The sequence below is a fragment of the Pyrus communis genome, chromosome 12, assembly GCF_041283825.1.
Source record: "Pyrus communis isolate YQ-2024b chromosome 12, ASM4128382v1, whole genome shotgun sequence".
NCBI classification, from domain to species: domain Eukaryota; kingdom Viridiplantae; phylum Streptophyta; class Magnoliopsida; order Rosales; family Rosaceae; genus Pyrus; species Pyrus communis.
Genome location: NC_142576.1, coordinates 23,217,098 through 23,235,478, shown reverse-complemented (window position 1 = coordinate 23,235,478; position 18,381 = coordinate 23,217,098). Strand labels below are relative to the sequence as shown.

At 38.6% G+C, this 18,381-nt stretch overlaps 2 protein-coding genes across 2 annotated transcripts; one reads left to right on the top strand and one right to left on the bottom strand.

The window, feature by feature from the left end:
- The first annotated feature begins 6,790 nt into the window (after positions 1-6,790).
- Positions 6,791-16,463, top strand: LOC137745702 (uncharacterized). The gene is made up of 19 exons (XM_068485699.2): positions 6,791-7,074; positions 8,448-8,943; positions 9,447-9,538; positions 10,117-10,281; positions 10,376-10,769; positions 11,435-11,553; positions 11,651-11,723; positions 11,806-12,026; positions 12,116-12,160; positions 12,258-12,354; positions 12,603-12,794; positions 13,366-13,445; positions 13,563-13,650; positions 14,296-14,445; positions 14,600-14,725; positions 15,084-15,254; positions 15,622-15,681; positions 15,774-15,943; positions 16,023-16,463. Exons 1-18 carry the CDS (start codon positions 7,034-7,036, stop codon positions 15,885-15,887), a joined length of 2,724 nt encoding a protein of 907 aa, XP_068341800.2. The 5' UTR covers positions 6,791-7,033; the 3' UTR covers positions 15,888-15,943; positions 16,023-16,463.
- On the bottom strand, positions 15,938-18,183 carry LOC137745703 (protein trichome birefringence-like 8). Its single transcript, XM_068485700.2, has 4 exons — positions 17,707-18,183; positions 16,850-17,239; positions 16,479-16,637; positions 15,938-16,288 (listed from the first exon to the last, which is right to left on the bottom strand). The coding sequence occupies exons 1-4, from the start codon at positions 18,096-18,098 to the stop codon at positions 15,961-15,963; spliced, it is 1,269 nt and encodes a 422-aa protein (XP_068341801.2). The 5' UTR covers positions 18,099-18,183; the 3' UTR covers positions 15,938-15,960.
- Between the last annotated feature and the right edge of the window lie 198 nt (positions 18,184-18,381).

Here is an 18,381-nt window from a genome sequence, read left to right as displayed (position 1 = left end):
TTTCCAACCAGTTTTAGCAAGGAGGGCTTGGTTCATAAAATGAGTATCTTTCAAGCCTAAACCACCCATAAATTTAGGCGTGGATACTGCCTCCCACTTAACAAGGTGAACCTTGGAATTATCCTCAGTGTGACCCCATAAGAAATTCCTGTTCAACTTATCAATTTTATCACATATGGAAACTGGGAGGCGAGTAGATTGCATTGAGTAGATTGGAATAGCTGAGGCAACTGATTGTAGGTAGACAAGCCTACCTGCCATAGAGAGAGTATTGCTCTTCCACGCAGAAAGTCGTCGTTGAACTTTTTCCACAATGTTTCCATACGTCTCTTTATTGACTCTAGAATGCAGTAACGGAACACCCAAGTAGTGTCCTAGATCAGAAGTGAGAGGAGAACCACAGATGTTGGCAATTTCAATAGCCTTACTTCGAGAGATATTAGGAGAGCAGTAAATACAAGATTTATCAAAATTCACCTGTTGACCAGACACGGCACAAAAAATATCAAGACAATCCTTCAGTAATCTGGCTTGAGTTGAGGAGGCTTCCGCAAACAAAATAAGATCATCTGCAAAAAAGAGATGAGAGACAGGAGGCCCATTGCTAGATAGCTTAACTGGCTTCCATTTCTTAGTAGTGATGCAACCATTAATGATATGAGATAGTTTTTCCATGCAAAGCACAAATAAATAGGGAGAAAGAGGGTCTCCCTGTCTGATTCCACATTGAGGGGAGAAAGAATCAGTGAGCTCACCATTAACAATGGCTTGGTAATTGACTGTGGTAACGCATTGCATGGTGAGTTCCAAAATTTTCCCTCTTAGCCCAATCTCCCATAGAATTCCTCTAATAAAACTCCACTGAAGACGATCATAAGCTTTGGAAAGATCAATTTTCCAAGCAATGAACCCTTTTTTACCTTTGGTGTTTCTGTACTTATGGAGGATTTCTTGAGCAACAATGACATTATCAATAATTTGCCTACCCGGGACGAAGCTCACTTGAGTTGGGCTAACAAGTTTATGGAGAAACGGCCTCAATTTACCCACCAAAATTTTAGAGATGACCTTGTAGAGCGTAGAACACAGACTGATAGGCCTCAACTGTGTCATGCTTGTAGGGTTATCAACCTTAGGAATCAACGAGATGAAGGTGTTATTAATGTTGTCAGGGAGTTGAGCTGTATTGAAACAGACCTTAACCATATCACAAACATCCTTGCCACAGAGATGCCAAAATTTTTGATAGAATCTAGCAGGGATACCATCAGGTCCAGGTGCTTTGAGCCCACCAATAGCAAACATACAAGCTTTAATCTCATCATCGGTGACATCCCCATTTAGAACAAGTAAATCTTCACCAATAAGACACGGGAACATGTGAGGCAGATTCTCCATAGTTGACGTCGTTATGCGAAAGGAGAAGAGATCTTTGAAATAGTTGACAACAATCGACTTTAAATTCTCTTTATCATCTGTCCACACTCCTTCAGAATTATTGAGGCCTTCAAGTTTATTTTTCCTTCTTCGCACCACCGCAGAGAGATGGAAGAACTTGGTATTTTTATCTCCCTCCCTAAGCCAAGTATTTCTTGATTTTTGAAGCCAAAAGAGTTCTTCTTGCTCAAGGATAGTACTATACTCATTGGTGAGCTGTTTTTCTAAATCAAACAGATACGGCACATGGCAAATGCAAAGAGCCTTTTGGATTCCGCATATACGAGCTAAGAGCCTTCTTTTCTTTTGAAAAATACATCCAAAGACATTGTGGTTCCAACTTTGAAGCTCAGAAGAAAGAATGGTAGTTTTGCAACTAGCATCACCTTGAACACTACTCCAAGTATCATTAACAAAGGATTCAAAATCCGGGTGAAGCATCCACATAGCTTGGAATCTGAAAGCTTTCAAATCAGGGTTAGGAATATGCTTGGAATGAAGGCCAATAAGCAAGGGGCAATGATCAGATTTCACTTTGGCAAGATGTCTAACATATGCCTCAGAGAAGAGGTGTCTCCAAGCTATGTTGCAAAGGCCTCTATCAAGTCTTTCCCAGACGATTTCACCATGCTCATTTTTCTTGCTCCAAGTAAATTTAGCACCAATGAACCCAAGGTCCACCAAGCTATTCCTAGAGCTCCAATTACCAAGACCACTATTTTTATTAACAGGCCTACCCCCTTTTTTCTCTGAACTATGAATCAATTCATTGAAATCCCCTGCAATAAGCCAAGGCAAGTTAGAAGCTGCAGAAACACCATCAAGATAAGGCCATAAGTGACTCCTCACCCGGGGGCAAGGAGAGGCATACACCACCGTTAGCATCCACTGAATCTGTCCATCCATTACAACAGTTATATGCGCCGATTTGAAGACCATTGCTATGCAAATGAATTATAGTTATATTGAATTATATAAAGTGAATGACATTTGAGTTTTAGTTATATCTTAATGGATATAATGTTGTGTTTATCTCTATGCGTTCTAAATAAAAAAACTACAGCTTCCCAATTTTTTGCCGTTGTTTTCAAGTTTGAAACGAGGAAACAAAGTAGCCCATGTCGTGACTACTTCTATATATATATATATAGAGAGAGAGAGAGAGAGAGAGTTTCTTAGAGCATATCCTAATAAGATGTCAAAAGTTAAACATAAACTTAAATGGGTGGTGCTATCCATTATCCACACATCCATTTTCACTTCTCACATATCTCTCTCAATTTTTGACCATCAGATTAAATGAAATGTAGAAGATCAATGGTTAAAAATTAACAATGGTGTACTTGAGGTAAAAGGGGTGTGAATAACACTACCCAATTTAAATTTGAAGCCTATGTGCCACTTTGTCATTTTTTAAAATTTTGCTCTCTAACCAATATGTCAAATTAAATTATTATTTTATTACATTAAACTACTATATTCAATTTTTTTTAAATAAAAAAAATCAATAAAATGCATTTAATAATCAACTAAAAACATTTGAAACTATTGTCAAATTTGGCAGCAAGGGTGAAGGCTACCAATCTATGTCATGCCACATTAGATTTAACTTTTTAGTTGAAAAAATATTATTGCTATTTTTTTTACTATTAGTGCTTATTTAGGTATTTTAACGTCTTCTTTGGAAATGCTCTTATAAGATAGTTCTAAGCCGCTTTTTGGCTTCTTTGATATCGTTGTTGCAAATGTTAATGTATTTCGAGCTTAATAAAATTATTTTCCTTTTGTTTCCCTAGACAAACAAAATTTCACATGCAGGATAATGTAAGTTAAGAAACTCGAAGAATAATAAAAACCAAAATAAAGACACGTTTTTTTTTTTTTTTTTTTTTAATTTTGAAAAAAGATATGTTTATTCTGGCAAGGAAGGTGAAAGCCTACGCATAATGTAAGCAAGACTTCCATGTTAGGATTAAGATTAATGATCCGGGCTCGACTCCGTCGTAGCACAATATTGTTCGCTTTGGGTCCCGACCACACCTTCACGGTTTTGTTTCTGGGAACTCAGATGAGAACTTCCCAGTGGGTCACTCATCCTAGGAATGCTCTCGGCCCCAACTCGCTTAACTTCAGAGTTCTGATGGAACCTGAAGCCAATGAGCTCCCAAAAGGCCTCGTGCTAGTTAAAGATGAGAATATACATATAAGGCTTAAAGGATCCACTCCCCTGGGCAATGTGGGATGTTACAATCCACCCCCCTTAAGGGCTCGACGTCCTTGTCGGCACACCACGGCCAGGGTTAGGCTCTGATACCAAATTGTCACACCCCGACCTAGGCCCCCACCACATCCTGGGCTTGATTCTACCGTAGCACGATATTGTCCGCTTTGGGCCCCAACCACACCCTCATGGTTTTGTTTCTGGGAACTCGCATGAGAACTGCCTAGTCGGTCACCCATCCTGGGATTGCTCTCGCGCAAACTCGCTTAATTTCGAAGTTCCGATGGAACCCGAAGCCAATGAGCTCCCAAAAGACCTCATGCTAGTTAAAGATGAAAATATACATATAAAGCTTAAAGGATCCACTCCCCTGGGCGATGTGGGATGTTACAATGGAAGCTGTGTATATTAGTCAAATATCTCATATTTGATTTTGGTTAATTATTGGATATGATACAACAACTAAGTTGCTTTAATTAAAAAACACAACTAAATGCAATAATGTCACAACAGTTAGGATTTAAAAACTCGAGATGTGAGTTTTTTTTGTTTTTTTTGCCAAAAGTTGGATTAATATTAAATACGAATCAAAATGTTTACATCAGATGTCAAAGTATTAAACAACCACTCTGGTTCAAAACCATCCCAAGAATGACTACCCCCCATACGCACGACATAAGATGCCACCATATGTCCAGCCCCATTATAGGTATGAGGAGCATATAAAAACTCGATAGCTTAAAATTGTTGCTTTAAAATACTTATATCCCACAAGATACCATCCAAAACCGCCTCCGGTTGTATATGGCCATGAATCGTATCAATAAGAACTTGGGAGTCAGTCTCTAATTGTATAGAGGTAAAGCCTCTCTCCACACAAGCCACCAAAGCCGCCCGCATTGCTTTCGCTTCCGCCATAATACTTGAGACACAAGGAATTTATCCAATACCACCAGCACCATTGAAAATGCCGACAAAATCCCTAGCCACCCACCCAACACCACCTATACCCGTCTGACTACACCAAGCACTATCACAATTAATTTTAAGAGTTCCAAAAGGTGGCTTGATCCACCCGTGAGAGCCTTCTCTTCTCACTTGCTGCCCACGGGGAGATTGTTGCACCTGTGCTTCGTCACGTATCACCAACTTCTCCCATTGTTGTTTAAGTAATTGTATAGCGACAGGGGGTTTTATTGCAACCTTCTCAAACACCAAGCTGTTACGACATTTCCATATCCTCCATAAACCAACAACCACCCATCGCATCAATTCACAAGCCTCTCCCTCCTTACCATATTTTGCACATAACCACTTCCAACATTCCAAAAAATCACCCCCTGCCACCATAGCTACATCTAATTGAAGCGGGGAACCAAACCAAAAAGCACGGGCAAATGGGCATCGAAAGAAAATATGTACTTGTGTTTCCACCTCATCTTCACAAAAAGGACAAGTATTCTCCAAATGAATCCTCCGCCGCTGTAAGTTTATACGCACTGCCAAAATGTTCCTACACCCCTTCCAAATAAAAAAACATAATTTTGGTGGAACCTTCAATCTCCAAATGTCCCTCCAAACCACATCCCTATTATCAACCATACTAGACTGACCCACACATTTCCGTCTGAGCTCACCTTTCTTATTCATTTCTTGCGCCACCATATACCCAGACTTCACCGAATATACTCCATTTCTTGTATGATGCCACACCAATCAATCCGAACATCTAAACTGACTAAGTGGCATACTTAAAATTGTCCGAGCTTCGTCTTCACTAAAACATAACTCAATCACCTCTCACTTCCACTTACCCCCCATATCCACCAAATCGGCAACAAGAGTAGGCATTTCCTCATGATGTGAGTTCGAAAAGTCTTTGGTATAGGCAACCAAAAGTCCTTTACAATTAGAATACACCTTCCATCCCCCACCCGCCATCGTACACCCGCCTTCAAAATTTTCCTTCCCTGTAAAATCCCTTTCCAACCCCAATTTGTACCTCTCCCCACTGGTGCATCCATAAATGATGAAGAATGGTAGTATTTAGCTTGAAGTACTCTAGCCAAATTTGAATCTGGATTACAGATGAGCTGCCACCCCACCTTAGCTAGCATAGCTAAATTAAAATCAATAATCTCCTTAAACCCAAGACCACCAAACACCTTTTTTGCGACTTTGTTCCAAGTCATCCAATGAATACCCTTTTTTATCCTTTGATCCCTCCACCAAAATCTTGCAATAACTTGTTCAATTTCCTTTGCCAATTGGATAGACAATTGAAAACATGACATGGTATATATAGGTAGAGCAGCTGCAACAGTTTTAATCAAAACCTCTTTCCCAACCACCGACAAAAAAGGTGTGAGTTGGCACCTATAACATTTCTTATAAAATTGGATGGGTGAGTAACGCATAAGACATGTCCTTGGGTGGGCAACAAAAGTTGAAGATAGCTGCTAATACCCCATAGGCTGAGGAGCAAAATAAGGAATCTACTCGTGGAGGGGCTCGAGTCTGATTAGCTAGTTGGTGAGGTTACCGATGTGATGATCAGTAGCTGGTCCGAGAGGATGATCAACCATACTAGGACTGAGACACGGCCTATACTCCTACGGGAGGCAGCAATGGGGAATTTTCTGCAATAGGAGAAATCTTGACAGAGCAACGCTGTGTAGAGTTAGAAGGCCTACAAGTCGTAAACTTCTTTTTGTGGATAAGAAGCAATGACAGTATCTGGGGAATAAACATCGGCTAACTCAGTGCCAACAATCATGATAATACAGAGGATGCAAGCGTTATCCAAAATGATTGGGCGTAAAGTGTCTGTAAGTGGCTTTTTAAGTCCGCCATTAAATCCCAAGGCTCAACCTTGGACAGGCTGTGGAAACTACCAAGGTGGAGTACGATAAGGGCAAAGGGTATTTCTGGTGGAGCGGTAAAATGCGTAGAGATTGGAAAGAATACCAAACGGTTTGAGCTTACATATCATAAACGACAATTGTTGAAAAAACAATAACGCGAAAGCCCATGTTTATTCATCTAGATAAGAAGGCCCAGTAAAGGCCCATTGGGCCAAAGGATGGTTGCACTAGGTGCTTTCAACAAAAAAAGTGTGGAGAGATCCTGAGAGCCAGCCAACAATCTGTTATGTGATCGCACCTGTCTCCACGTCTGCGGATAATTCCCGCTTGCCACGTCACCTTTTCTTCTTCTGTGTACGCAAACAACCCAGACAGCCCCCGCCCAACTGAGAAGAGAATCCAAAAGCATTCTTCCCCCAATAATTTTCTCTGACTTTCTCGCCATTTTCGCGGTGGTTTTCTCGGCAACCAAACAAGTTTTCCCTCCAATTTTTCATCTCTCAGCTGTTACATGGCCACTAAACTGTACCACAACGGTTTTCTATCTCCAAGGTGCTCCACTTCTCTTTACATTTTCTTTGCGCGGCGTTTTTTTTCTTCTGATTTTAATTTTGGCAAATTTAATTTCTAGGATTTTAGGGTTTCTGAGGTTTCGATATCGATTACGAACTGGAATTGTGATGTTTAATTGTGTGAATTGCGGTATATCAATGGTTGGGTAGTGATAAGCTGAAAGTACAGAAGAAGTTAAGAATTTGACATGTCGTTGAATCTTGGTTTATTTTGATTTAATCTAATTTAATGTGAGTTGTTCAATGCTTCTGAGCAGTAGGAAGATAAGTATTTGGCATGTCGTTGAATGTTGGTTTATTTTGATTTAATCTAATTTAATGTGAGTTGTTCAAATTTCAATGCTTCTGAGCAGTAGGAAGTTAAGCATTTGGCATGTCGTTGAATGTTGGTTTATTTTGATTTAATCTAATTTAATGAGTTGTTCAATGCTTCTGAGCAGTTGGAAGATAAGAATTTGATGTGTCGTTGAATGTTGGTTTGTTTTGATTTAATCCAATTTAATGTGAGTTGTTCAATGCTTCTGAGCAGTAGGAAGATAAGCATTTGGCATGTCGTTGAATGTTGGTTTATTTTGATTTAATCTAATTTAATGTGAGTTGTTCAATGCTTCTGAGCAGTAGGAAGTTAAGCATTTGGCATGTCGTTGAATGTTGGTTTATTTTGATTTAATCTAATTTAATGAGTTATTCAATGCTTCTGAGCAGTAGGAAGTTAAGCATTTGATGTGTCGTTGAATGTTGGTTTGTTTTGATTTAATCCAATTTAATGTTAGTTGTTCAATTCTTCCGAGCAGTAGATGATGTAACAAGTCAAGAATTTTGATTTCGTTTTGTTGGATCGTTGCAAAAAGTGAGAATGTATTCCTTCTAGCAGATGAGTTTTGAATTGGAACCGTTCTGCATCGTCTGTAAATTGTATTGTATTATGTTATGCTGATAAACAACAACAACAAAAACAAAGCCTTATTGCGGTAAGTGGGGTCGGCTCTATGAATCCTAGAACACCTATGCACTCGATTTTGCGCCAAGTCTTTTGTTAGCGCCAAGTACTCCATGTCTTTGCTTAGAGTCTCTTTCCAAGTCTAGGTATTCCTCTACCCCTTATTCCCTGAGCCTCTGTCTCATAATTGCATATTCTAACTAGAGCATCCATAGGTCTTTGGTTCACATGTTATCCTTATACTTTTCAAAAATTGGAGTTGATTATGTGGTTTTTGGATTTTTGTGTGTTTATGTACTGGCTTGACAACCTTGAAGTGCGTATTGTTTTGCTATTAAATGTTAGCACTAGCACTTTGGAGTGTTGTTATGTTTTATTTGTTTGTTTCTTATTGTTGTGCTTGGTACTTGCAGCTCCTCAAATCCATGGAATTTGCTTAAACTAGCTAGAATACATGATTCCTGCAACAAAGTGGTTGATTTGGATCACCTATTAAGTAACTGGGCTTATTCAAAGAGAAGGTGCCTTATAAGATTTTCTGTGTTAGAGCACAGTAATTGTTACAGTCTTAATCTCCGAGCAGAGGGCAATAGGAAACACTGTCTACATTCTCTAAAATCTAGAAGAATGGATAGCCTGGTTCCACTTGCATCTGCTGATGATGGTGTTACGGTCAATGGGAGTCCCCAAGCTAGCGCCAGTAGGGATGTTGAGGAGATAAAAGTCAAGCTTAATCAATCATTTCAAGGTGAAGATTCTAGTGATGGACTTGTCCAATTTTTACATGAAGCAGCCAGGGTTTTTGAGTTAGCCATGAAGGAACAGGGTTCATTGTCAACATCTTCTTGGTTTTCAACTGCATGGCTTAGCGTAGACAGAAACGCCTGGCTCAAAACACTATCTTATCAGGTTGTCATGAACTTTAGAATGTCTTTGTTAAGGCCACAACATGCATGCACCATCTTATGATTCGCTGCATGCTACTACTATTCTTGGAAAAGGAAAACACTTGTTAATTTTTTGTAATTGAGATTATGCGTGAGTAAACTCAAAAGTCCTTCCTACTTGGTTTATGCCAGTTTCATAGTGTTATTGAACTAGTTCTTCACTTCCAGGTTGTGTCTCGCATAGCATGACTTTCACACTTATCCTGTTGAATCAGTAATTTAGTAATCATTTGTAAAGTAAGACTGGTATTTCATGTTTCTGCAAGGAATACGAGTCTTATTAGCTTATCCATTATCTTACTCTATATCATGAAATCTACTTGCCTTATATTATATATGGAACTGGTTTAACCTTCTTCAAGGTCATTTTTGTGGGACTAATTTGATGGGTATTACTGGTGAACCTTTTTAGCCAATTATTTTGCATCGATTCATAATTCTCAATATCCGGAGTTGATTTCTCAGGCTTCAGTGTATTCCTTATTGCAAGCAGCGAGTGAGATTGCATCTCGAGGGGATGGTAGAGACAGAGACATAAATGTTTTTGTCCAAAGGAGGTATTACATTACTTGTATTTCAGAAATTAATGTTTAGAAGTTGACTGACTAGAAGCTTGTCCTATCAGTTTTCTAGCTAGTCCATTCAAACTGTTTACCTGCCAGTGCTGCTAATAAGGATGTATTTTTTAAACTTGGGCTTTCAGTATGAGTCTCTTCCTCTGTATTGATCTAAGGACGTTTGACAGTTTCTCACTTCAATAAAAATGGCATACTTTGATCTCTTTTACAGACAGTTGTAATTAGGTGAGTTTTAAATATCAGCTTCAACCACCTTACTTTCTTATGGCGTTTACTGCTTGTGTACACGAAACAAATTTATGTTTTTAAACCGAAAATTGAGTGGACTAATTTTTCAACGTGAAAGTGGAAAATTCGTGCTCTGATTTGTTTGTCAGTATTGGAAAACTAGACTTAGGACTTTGAAATTTCAGTTATGTGTTTCATTCACGCAAAAGTCAAATGTAACTGATGCTTTCTTTCTTTCAACTTTTGGTTGCTTATAGATTTATTAGCCCTAATATTTCCTTTTATTTGGTTTAATATTTTCAATATGTTTAATTAGTTCATTGATGCAGTTTATTAAGAGAATCTGCTTCCCTTGAGAGCTTAATCCGGGATCAACTATCAGCCAAGCAACCTGAAGCTTATGAGTGGTTTTTCTCTGAGCAAGTGCCATTGGTGGTAACATCCTTTGTTAATTATTTTGAAGGCAACCCACGCTATACTGCTGCAACCAATTTGTATGTTATCATCTATTGTTTAGTGTGTATATTAATTTTTCTAGATGGATCTGAAGATTATGTAGATTTAATGCTGCATTCAATCTGCTTCCAGGTCTAGCAAGGGAACACACTTGGGGTCTAGCTATGCTAGTGACATATCTCTCCTCATGCTTGCACTGACATGCAATGCCGCAATTACAAAACTTGGGCAAGCAAAAGTTTCTTGCCCTCATTTCTTTTCGACAATCCCAGATATAACCGGTAGATTCATGGACATGCTGGTTGATTTTGTTCCTATACACCAGGCTTATCTTTCTATAAAGGATATAGATCTGCACAGGGAGTTCCTTGTTCATTTTGGTCCTCGAGCTGCAGCATGTAGAGTAAAAATTGATCAAGGTTCAGAAGAAGTTGTTTTCTGGGTGAATCTTGTACAGAAGCAGCTGCAGCGAGCTATAGATAGAGAGCGAATATGGTCAAGACTAACAACATCTGAAAGTATTGAGGTAACCTCAGGGACAATGTTTAGGCCTGTGACCCTTCCCATAGGCTGCTTGTTGATTGGTAGTTCACAATAGAAACTGTTTTGAAGCTAACAGACTTCCAGGTTAAGAGGGGTGTAATGCATAAGTGTAAGTCATGAATGTCAGGCTTATCATCCTTATAATATTATATCAACTGTAATGGAGCCAGCATAAAAGTATATTACTCACCAGTATGTGCTCTTTTTGTGACAGAACTGTCTAATTAGGAAATCTGAGATTGTAACAGAGGAACATGTAGTTTTAAGTTGCCGTTCCTACTATATTTCTTTCATAAGTGTTGAGCTTGGTATGTGCAACATTTGACTTAACGGTCAAACCATTGAATATGTAGAACATACTTGATACTCCACTCAGGAGCTCCTTTAAGAGACATGAAGGTTGGCCAGTCAAAATAGTAGGAGAATAAATATAAAGATGTGGCGAAATAGGACGAAATTAATATAGGAACTGGATAATGAAATTGCTTAAGTCTTTTTGAAAAAGTGAGAAGAAAGGCCTTATCTTTATGATATCTATAATAGATGATTACTTATATATATTGGGGCTTGTGAGCCTTTATGTATATGTGGTTGCAAAGCTGTACTATGTTGATGCTGTAATTGTCGGCTAATACTGAATTAATGTAGGTATTGGAGAGGGATCTGGCTATATTTGGATTCTTTATTGCCTTGGGTAGAAGCACGCAGTCCTTTCTATCGGCAAATGGATTTGATGTGTTAGCTGAACCGATTGGAGGCTTTGTTAGGTATACCTGGTTTTTTTGACAGATGATACATAGGTTTGTAAGTGCTTTCTTGGTTTGGTTGTGGTCCTTGTGGATTTAATATTTTCAATATGTGCAGGTTCTTGATTGGGGGCAGCATCTTATACTATCCTCAGCTTTCATCAATAAGTTCTTATCAATTGTATGTAGAGGTTAGCATGTGTTGTCATAACTATCTTGTGGATACTCTTTTGTGGTTTAAATACGATATCTAATGATGCGTAAATTCCACAGGTAGTCTGTGAAGAGCTAGACTGGCTTCCATTTTATCCAGGCATTTCAGGCACCCCAAAACAATCACATGGGCATAGAAGTAAATGGGAAGGACCTCCCAATTATGAAGCAATTCCCCAAGCCTTAGAAGTATGTTTTCAGTGGATGCAGAGTTTTATCAAATACAGTAAATGGCTGGAGGACCCTTCTAATGTTAAGGCAGCAAGATTCTTGTCTAGAGGGTATGCAAAACATGTGGTGCATAGTGATTGAACCGTAAATGGCTTCATTTTTTTTGAAAAATGGGTTTTTTTCTGTCTTCAATGGTTAGGCACAACAAATTGGTGGAGTGTATGGAAGAACGCGGTATATTAAAGTAAGTTAATGAATATAGCAATATCATCTCTCGCTCTCTCTCTCTCTCTCTCTCTCTCTCTAACACACACACACCCCCCTTTTAAACTGCGATGCAGGAATGAAAATATGAAAAGCTATAGCAATAACATTGCTGAGAGGACTAGGCCTAGAACTCATCCACCAGCTGGGAAAGAATTGGATACTTTTGACAAGGTGCGCTTATTCCCCTTTATGTTGTGTTCATTGCAAAGTGCAGTATAATTATGCAATTTTTTGTCAGTTTTTACCCCACTATTTCTCCATATACCCTTTTGGGTTACTCATTCCTTTCAATACTTAGCACCTCAAACGAAAGCTATTTAACAGTCCTTTTGTTGGGCAATATTTGGGATAGTACTGGGGCCACATAGGAACTTATTGAATGCCTCTGATCGTTTTGTGGAATTGGCATTTGGTGTCAGGCCTTGGAGAGTGTTGAAGAAGCCGTGATAAGATTAGAAAAGTTGCTTCAGGATTTACATGTGTCAAGTTCGAACTCAGGAAAAGAACATATAAAAGCTGCTTGTTCTGACCTTGAGAAGATAAGGAAGCTTAAAAAAGAGGCTAAATTTCTGGAGGCATCTTTCCGAGCAAAAGCAGCTTCTCTTCAGCAGGTTTTTTTTTTTTTTTTTTTTTTTTTTTGTTCATATGATGATTGTAATGTTTTGATCACCAACACACCATTCAACCAATTTATTACTTAATAGTTAGTGAACTTTGCAGGGTTTTTTCGTTTTTTTTTCTTTTCAATTTATTCAGATTTTCTACGTATAGATGTCAAAGTACATGTTCATTATTGGACATTTTTTTTTTCTTCATCTTTTTCTATAACAGATAGATGTCTTGGCTCCTTGATGTTGGCATAGAAGATATACGTTAATAATTAGCCACAAAGTATCTTATAGTTATAGGTGAATGTATTTGAGAGATAACTCAAGGATGTAAACCACCAATTGTGATGGGGCTTTCTTACATTTTTAGATTATGTTGTTTGGCTTCCTCTCAAATTTACCTACTGTATCTTATAAGTTGCTCTGTTCAGACCATGCATTATAATTGTAGATTTCTCGTATGCTAAGCTCCATTCTTAGGTTCACTCGTATATTTATTTATGAGACATTTTACCCTCATTGGATTTTGTGAATTCTGACTTGTATTAGTTGTACTTTCGTTCTTGTCATCCAGGAAGGTAATCGCTCCCAGTCTTCTACTAACAAGCAGCAACAGTTCTTTAAAAGGAAAAGTAGAAAGAATGGGGGCAATGGGTATGAAGCTTAAGTTCTTATATATTATGAAGCTTTTATTATTCCATATGACTTAGCTCTTTTTTGCCTTTTGGTTGTATTCTGATAAGCACATCTCATTTCAAAATTTATCTCTAGAGCTGTCAGTAACGCTCGCAGTTTGTGGAGCTCCTTAATGCGCTGTCCAACTGGAAAGCCCAATCATGAGTTGATTGGGGATCAATCTGTATGGCCCATCTTCACAAGGATTTCATTGACTTTTACATAGTATTGCGCTATCTAATATCCAAATGTATTAACTTTTAACGGGAACTTTTGTATCTAAAATAAGATTGTGTATGCAGCTGGCTCAAATTTAGATCTGTTTTGACCAAGAGTTAACAACACTTAATGTTACTCCGACATGTTTTTTTCGGTTAGGGCAAGGTCATTAATAGAACACTCAGGTTGAATTTGCCACTAGCAGTGTTTCTTTGCATTAGCATGATAATTACTTTGGGTTCGTAGCTGGTTCTCTTAGTAGCCCTGTGTTATATTATTTTGTGTTCCTTCCTTTTGTAGTCCTTATAAAAATGCGTTTGAGAAGTTAGGTTTCAATTATTGACTTGTGGTTTCCTAGTCTGTCTTGTTGTCCCTTAATAGGAAGATAGAATAGCTGTGGCATGAAAAAAAAGCCCCATAAAGGCATGTGCTTAGCTTTTGATTGCCGAGAATCCTTTATAACTGACTTTTTGGCATTCTCATTTATGAGATTGTTCCCTGTTGCTATTGCCTCACTTGATTCAGGAGCATGTATCTATTTTGTTGTTGGAAATTGGAAATGTGCAATATCTCAAACCAAGTTGCTTTATGTTTGCATCCTTTAATACAGGATAATGAACTTATTGAGCAGAGTGCTTCAAGTATTGAATTTGAAGAGCCAGAATCAAATAAGATCCAGCGTTTTGAACTTTTACAGAATGAGCTGATAGAACTTGAAAAACGGGTGCAAAGGAGTGCTGATCAATCAGAAAATGAGGAGGTAAAATCTCACACTGCGTGCAACTTGATACCATATTATTCGGGAGAAAACAAAAAGAAAGAAATTGACCAGTAAACAATTCCTACTTCAGACTGTCATTTGAACTCTTACTGGTTTAAGAAATTTTTATGTTGCTATGGATTTTTTTAATCAGGATCTTAAGTCTGTTGATGATATTCCTAACTATGAGGATGATGTCGGAGCTGCTCAACTACTCCGGGTTCAGAAGAAAGAGAATGTCATTGAAAAATCGATTGACAAGCTAAAACAAGCCAGCACGGTATGAAAAATGGTGACCGTTGTTAACTCGTTAGACATTGTTGACCTACACTTGGGCCAAGAAAATTAGGGGGGAAAAGGAACTTCAATGTTGGTTTTGCTCCAATTGTTTAATACTTTGACTAGAAAATCATTCAGAATGAGGACCACGCCTCCTTTAACTGCATATTTTAGTTGCCACCGAACCAATTAGGATATAGGATATCTATTAATGGCCTGTGGACGTCTTCATTATTTTTTGTACTTAATTATGAGCAGGAAGTCGACTCTTTACTTTTAATATGGGAGGACTTCTCCACAGCTCGTAATTTCCTTTTCATTAATTTTCTTTTTTGTTTCATCTCAAAATTGATGAGCAGGATGTGTGGCAAGGAACTCAATTGCTAGCTATTGACGTTGGTGCTGCTATGGGGTTGCTTAGAAGGGTCTTGATTGGAGATGAACTGACAGAAAAAGAAAAGAAAGTTCTACAGAGAACTCTGACCGACTTAGCATCAGTTGTTCCTATCGGTGTTTTAATGCTTCTTCCAGTGAGAATTCTTCCTCGTATCTTTTATTCTGGCCAAAAAACTTATAAAATGATAGGATTCTCATCATAGTTCTTCATCCAGCTAATGTGGTTTATCATTTGAGGGGGTTTATGGTCATATAACAAGGTGTGCTTCAGATATTCTGTTTATGTTGCATTGTTGTGCCATTACAAGTGAATAACGTATATACCGTTCCTTTGATATGGTGGAAGGGGGTTCATAATTGGCTTTAAGTATCTTCAAGCGAAGAAAAGAAATAAAAATGAATTTGTACCTTGAATTAAAAATTGAACAATTTCGCTGTTTTGCCTAACACTTTTTCTAAACCCTATTGGAACTTAACATAGAGATAACTTGTGTCTCGCAGGTCACTGCGGTTGGACATGCAGCAATGTTGGCTGCTATTCAGAGATATGTACCAGCTCTGGTATGTGGCTTTTAGTTCCAAGAGTTTCATTTCCTTCACTCTTCATGAGAACCAAACTTGTGTTTGTTAACGTGCTAATGTTTCTTTGACAGATACCATCAACATATGGTCCAGAAAGGTTGAATCTCTTGAGGCAGGTTGAGAAACTGAAGGAAATGGAAAGCAGTGAAGACAGTTCCAACGAAAATGTGGAGGAACTAGCCTGAATAGAAGCCAATGCTGATTATGTACGGTTGTCTGTAAATAAATTCTCAAATCTGAGGTATGCCAACATTTTCTTTACTTGGTTCTGAATCCTTTTGCCAGTAGAGTAGCGTAAATAAGTTCATTCCATGTGTCAGGCACTCCGGGTAAGCACCAGTGGCTGCAGTCTTGTGGAGCATCAGCCGGAGTTCCTGGCTCACGATACTTTGAGGGGTGACCATCCTTCCTGAAGTCTGTTAGATACGTGATGTTTAAGAACTGGACCTTCCAGTTTTCGTATTCCAACTGTTTGATTGATTCAGAAAGGTAGAGATTATTCACTGGGTCAGCTGCAAGATTTTTGTAGTCTGTTTCTGGCTCCGAATAGGTATCACACCCACAACCTTCATTCCATGTGCCGTTCCTGCAACTTCGCATGTTAAAACCTCATCGATTCATTAACCATCAATTCCTTACTTTTACGCCATGTTTGGCAGCAACTATTAAGGAACAGCAAGTTGTAAACTCACCAAGTTACACTAATTGCCTATCATTCTTTTGGTTTGAAGTATGTAATTGGAAGTTTTCATAGTCAGAAAGCTGTTGATACTTGCCTGTAATGCACCGGAGAGAAGCTTCGGAAGAAAACCCGAGTCCGTCGAGGGTCTAAATTCTTGAGCACCCAAGATTTCCAGGTTTGTATAGACCTCCTGAATGCTTCCATCGCTCCCATTGTCAAATTCACTTTGCCGTCTTCCTCAAAGTAGCAGCCCCTGAAACACAAGACGGCCAGTTGTGAAGAGATAACGAAAAATGAGTAAATTAACGGTTTGACTTGTTATGTTGTTAAATTGTTAATCTAGATCACTAATAAGGTGCAACCCTTTTTAGATGTGTGGAAGATTAATAATCCAACAACATAACATGTCAAATATCTAGACTGGAAACACAGGAGCGAGTTTAAGGAACTAGCTAGTGTTTGTACATCTTTGCTGTTTTGCCTTCGTTCCACCAGTGCCCCGCACTGAAAACTAGAACATCTGCTCCAACCCAGTGTTTGGAGTACCAATGGAATTGATCGAGCTTAACTGTGGTCCTGACCTGGTTTGGTGAATTTTTGGGTGGGTGTCCTACAACCACAAGGAAGGGTGCCCTATAATATTCCACTGTGAGGTTGTAGTCCTGGAACCGCATCGACAGAAAACCCTTGTGTTTTGTTATGGGGTTCCCATTCACTTCATAGATTCTGGACTTGTTGGACGCCCCTTCTGCAAGCATGCATAGCATGGATTCCCACTGGTTCCTTCCGATGGAGTCGCCGGCAAACACTATCCGTCCGTTTCTGCTTCTTTCCAAGAAGTCGCTTGCGTTAAATCTGAGATCATGGGAAGGAAGAAGAAAATCTCTTTGATTAGGTTCCTTGATTTTCTCCGTCCATCAAATTATCACTAATTTCTATTAAGCACTAATTAACCTTTGAAATCAATCTCTTAAACTACTAGATTAGGACATCATTTGCTTGATTAGCTCTTCTTATTAGCACTATAGCAGCTCAAAATCTTTCACTCTTTAATTTAGGGTAGAGAGCAAAAATCAAACTTTTGTTACGAGTGCGAGAGCAAGTGCTCTACCACATGAAATAGAAACCCGCACTCCGAAAAAATCTACATTTTAAAGTTAAATCACAAAAATGTCCTAGTACAGTTACTTTTACGTTCAGTTCTAAGGACTATTCTACTCCTAATGGTTATATGGTTTCAAGGGTTTAACCTAAAATGTATGCATGGCAGTGTGCAGTATCATGCAAAACCAAGCCTTCTGAAAACTACACTACAAACTCACCTCAAAACATCACAGCCAGCCGGTTGCCACCGCCATCTCCGATAACCTTCATCTTTTCGACCACTCTGGCTGCACCTGAAGCCAGGGTCAAGAAACGGGCAGTTCTCGGTGTAGGACTGAAGCGGATGAGTCTTGTCGCGGACCCATCTGCCGTAGGAATAATCACAAGTTCCTGGAGGCAACTTGTGATTATTTTTTGGTAGGATTTGGGATAAGAAACTCAAATGATCGGATAGAAACTGAGAGTCGAATGGGGTTACGAGACTGAGAATAAACAAGGAAGAAACTAGGAGAAGGAAGAAAGAGATTGCGTAACGAAGTTCTGTTCTCATTAGAAATGAAAAGGGGAAATTTTGGAGCTTCTGAGGTTGATGAGATTGTTGGAGATCCATCGGAAGAGATTCGGAGAAACAAAAACTCGTATTTTGAACAAATCTTGGGGATTAGAGGAGAGAGGGGGAAAGAGAGTCATACTATATTTTTATTCGATTTGATGGTAAAAATTTGAGAGGAGTGTGTGATGATAACCACCCTATATTTATGGTATTAATTAATTTTATATTCATGGTTAATTGATAAGATTAATTAAGTCACAAATAGGGAATAGAGCCGGTCATTTTTTATTTATTATTTTTGATCGAATGAGGGTGGTCATTTTCTTTGTGAAAAACTTTA

Bases quoted from the DNA above. Each gene is read 5' to 3' on its own strand.
- LOC137745702 (XM_068485699.2), top strand. From the start codon at position 7,034: ATGGCCACTAAACTGTACCACAACGGTTTTCTATCTCCAAG. The intron at 9,539-10,116 runs GTATTACATTAC...TCATTGATGCAG, and splicing joins AATGTTTTTGTCCAAAGGAG to TTTATTAAGAGAATCTGCTT. The intron at 14,726-15,083 runs GTATGAAAAATG...ATTGATGAGCAG, and splicing joins AGCTAAAACAAGCCAGCACG to GATGTGTGGCAAGGAACTCA.
- LOC137745703 (XM_068485700.2), bottom strand. From the start codon at position 18,098: ATGGATCTCCAACAATCTCATCAACCTCAGAAGCTCCAAAATTTCCCC. The intron at 17,240-17,706 runs GTGAGTTTGTAG...CCATGATCTCAG, and splicing joins GCTGGCTGTGATGTTTTGAG to ATTTAACGCAAGCGACTTCT. The intron at 16,638-16,849 runs GTACAAACACTA...CTTGTGTTTCAG, and splicing joins GAAGGCAAAACAGCAAAGAT to GGGCTGCTACTTTGAGGAAG.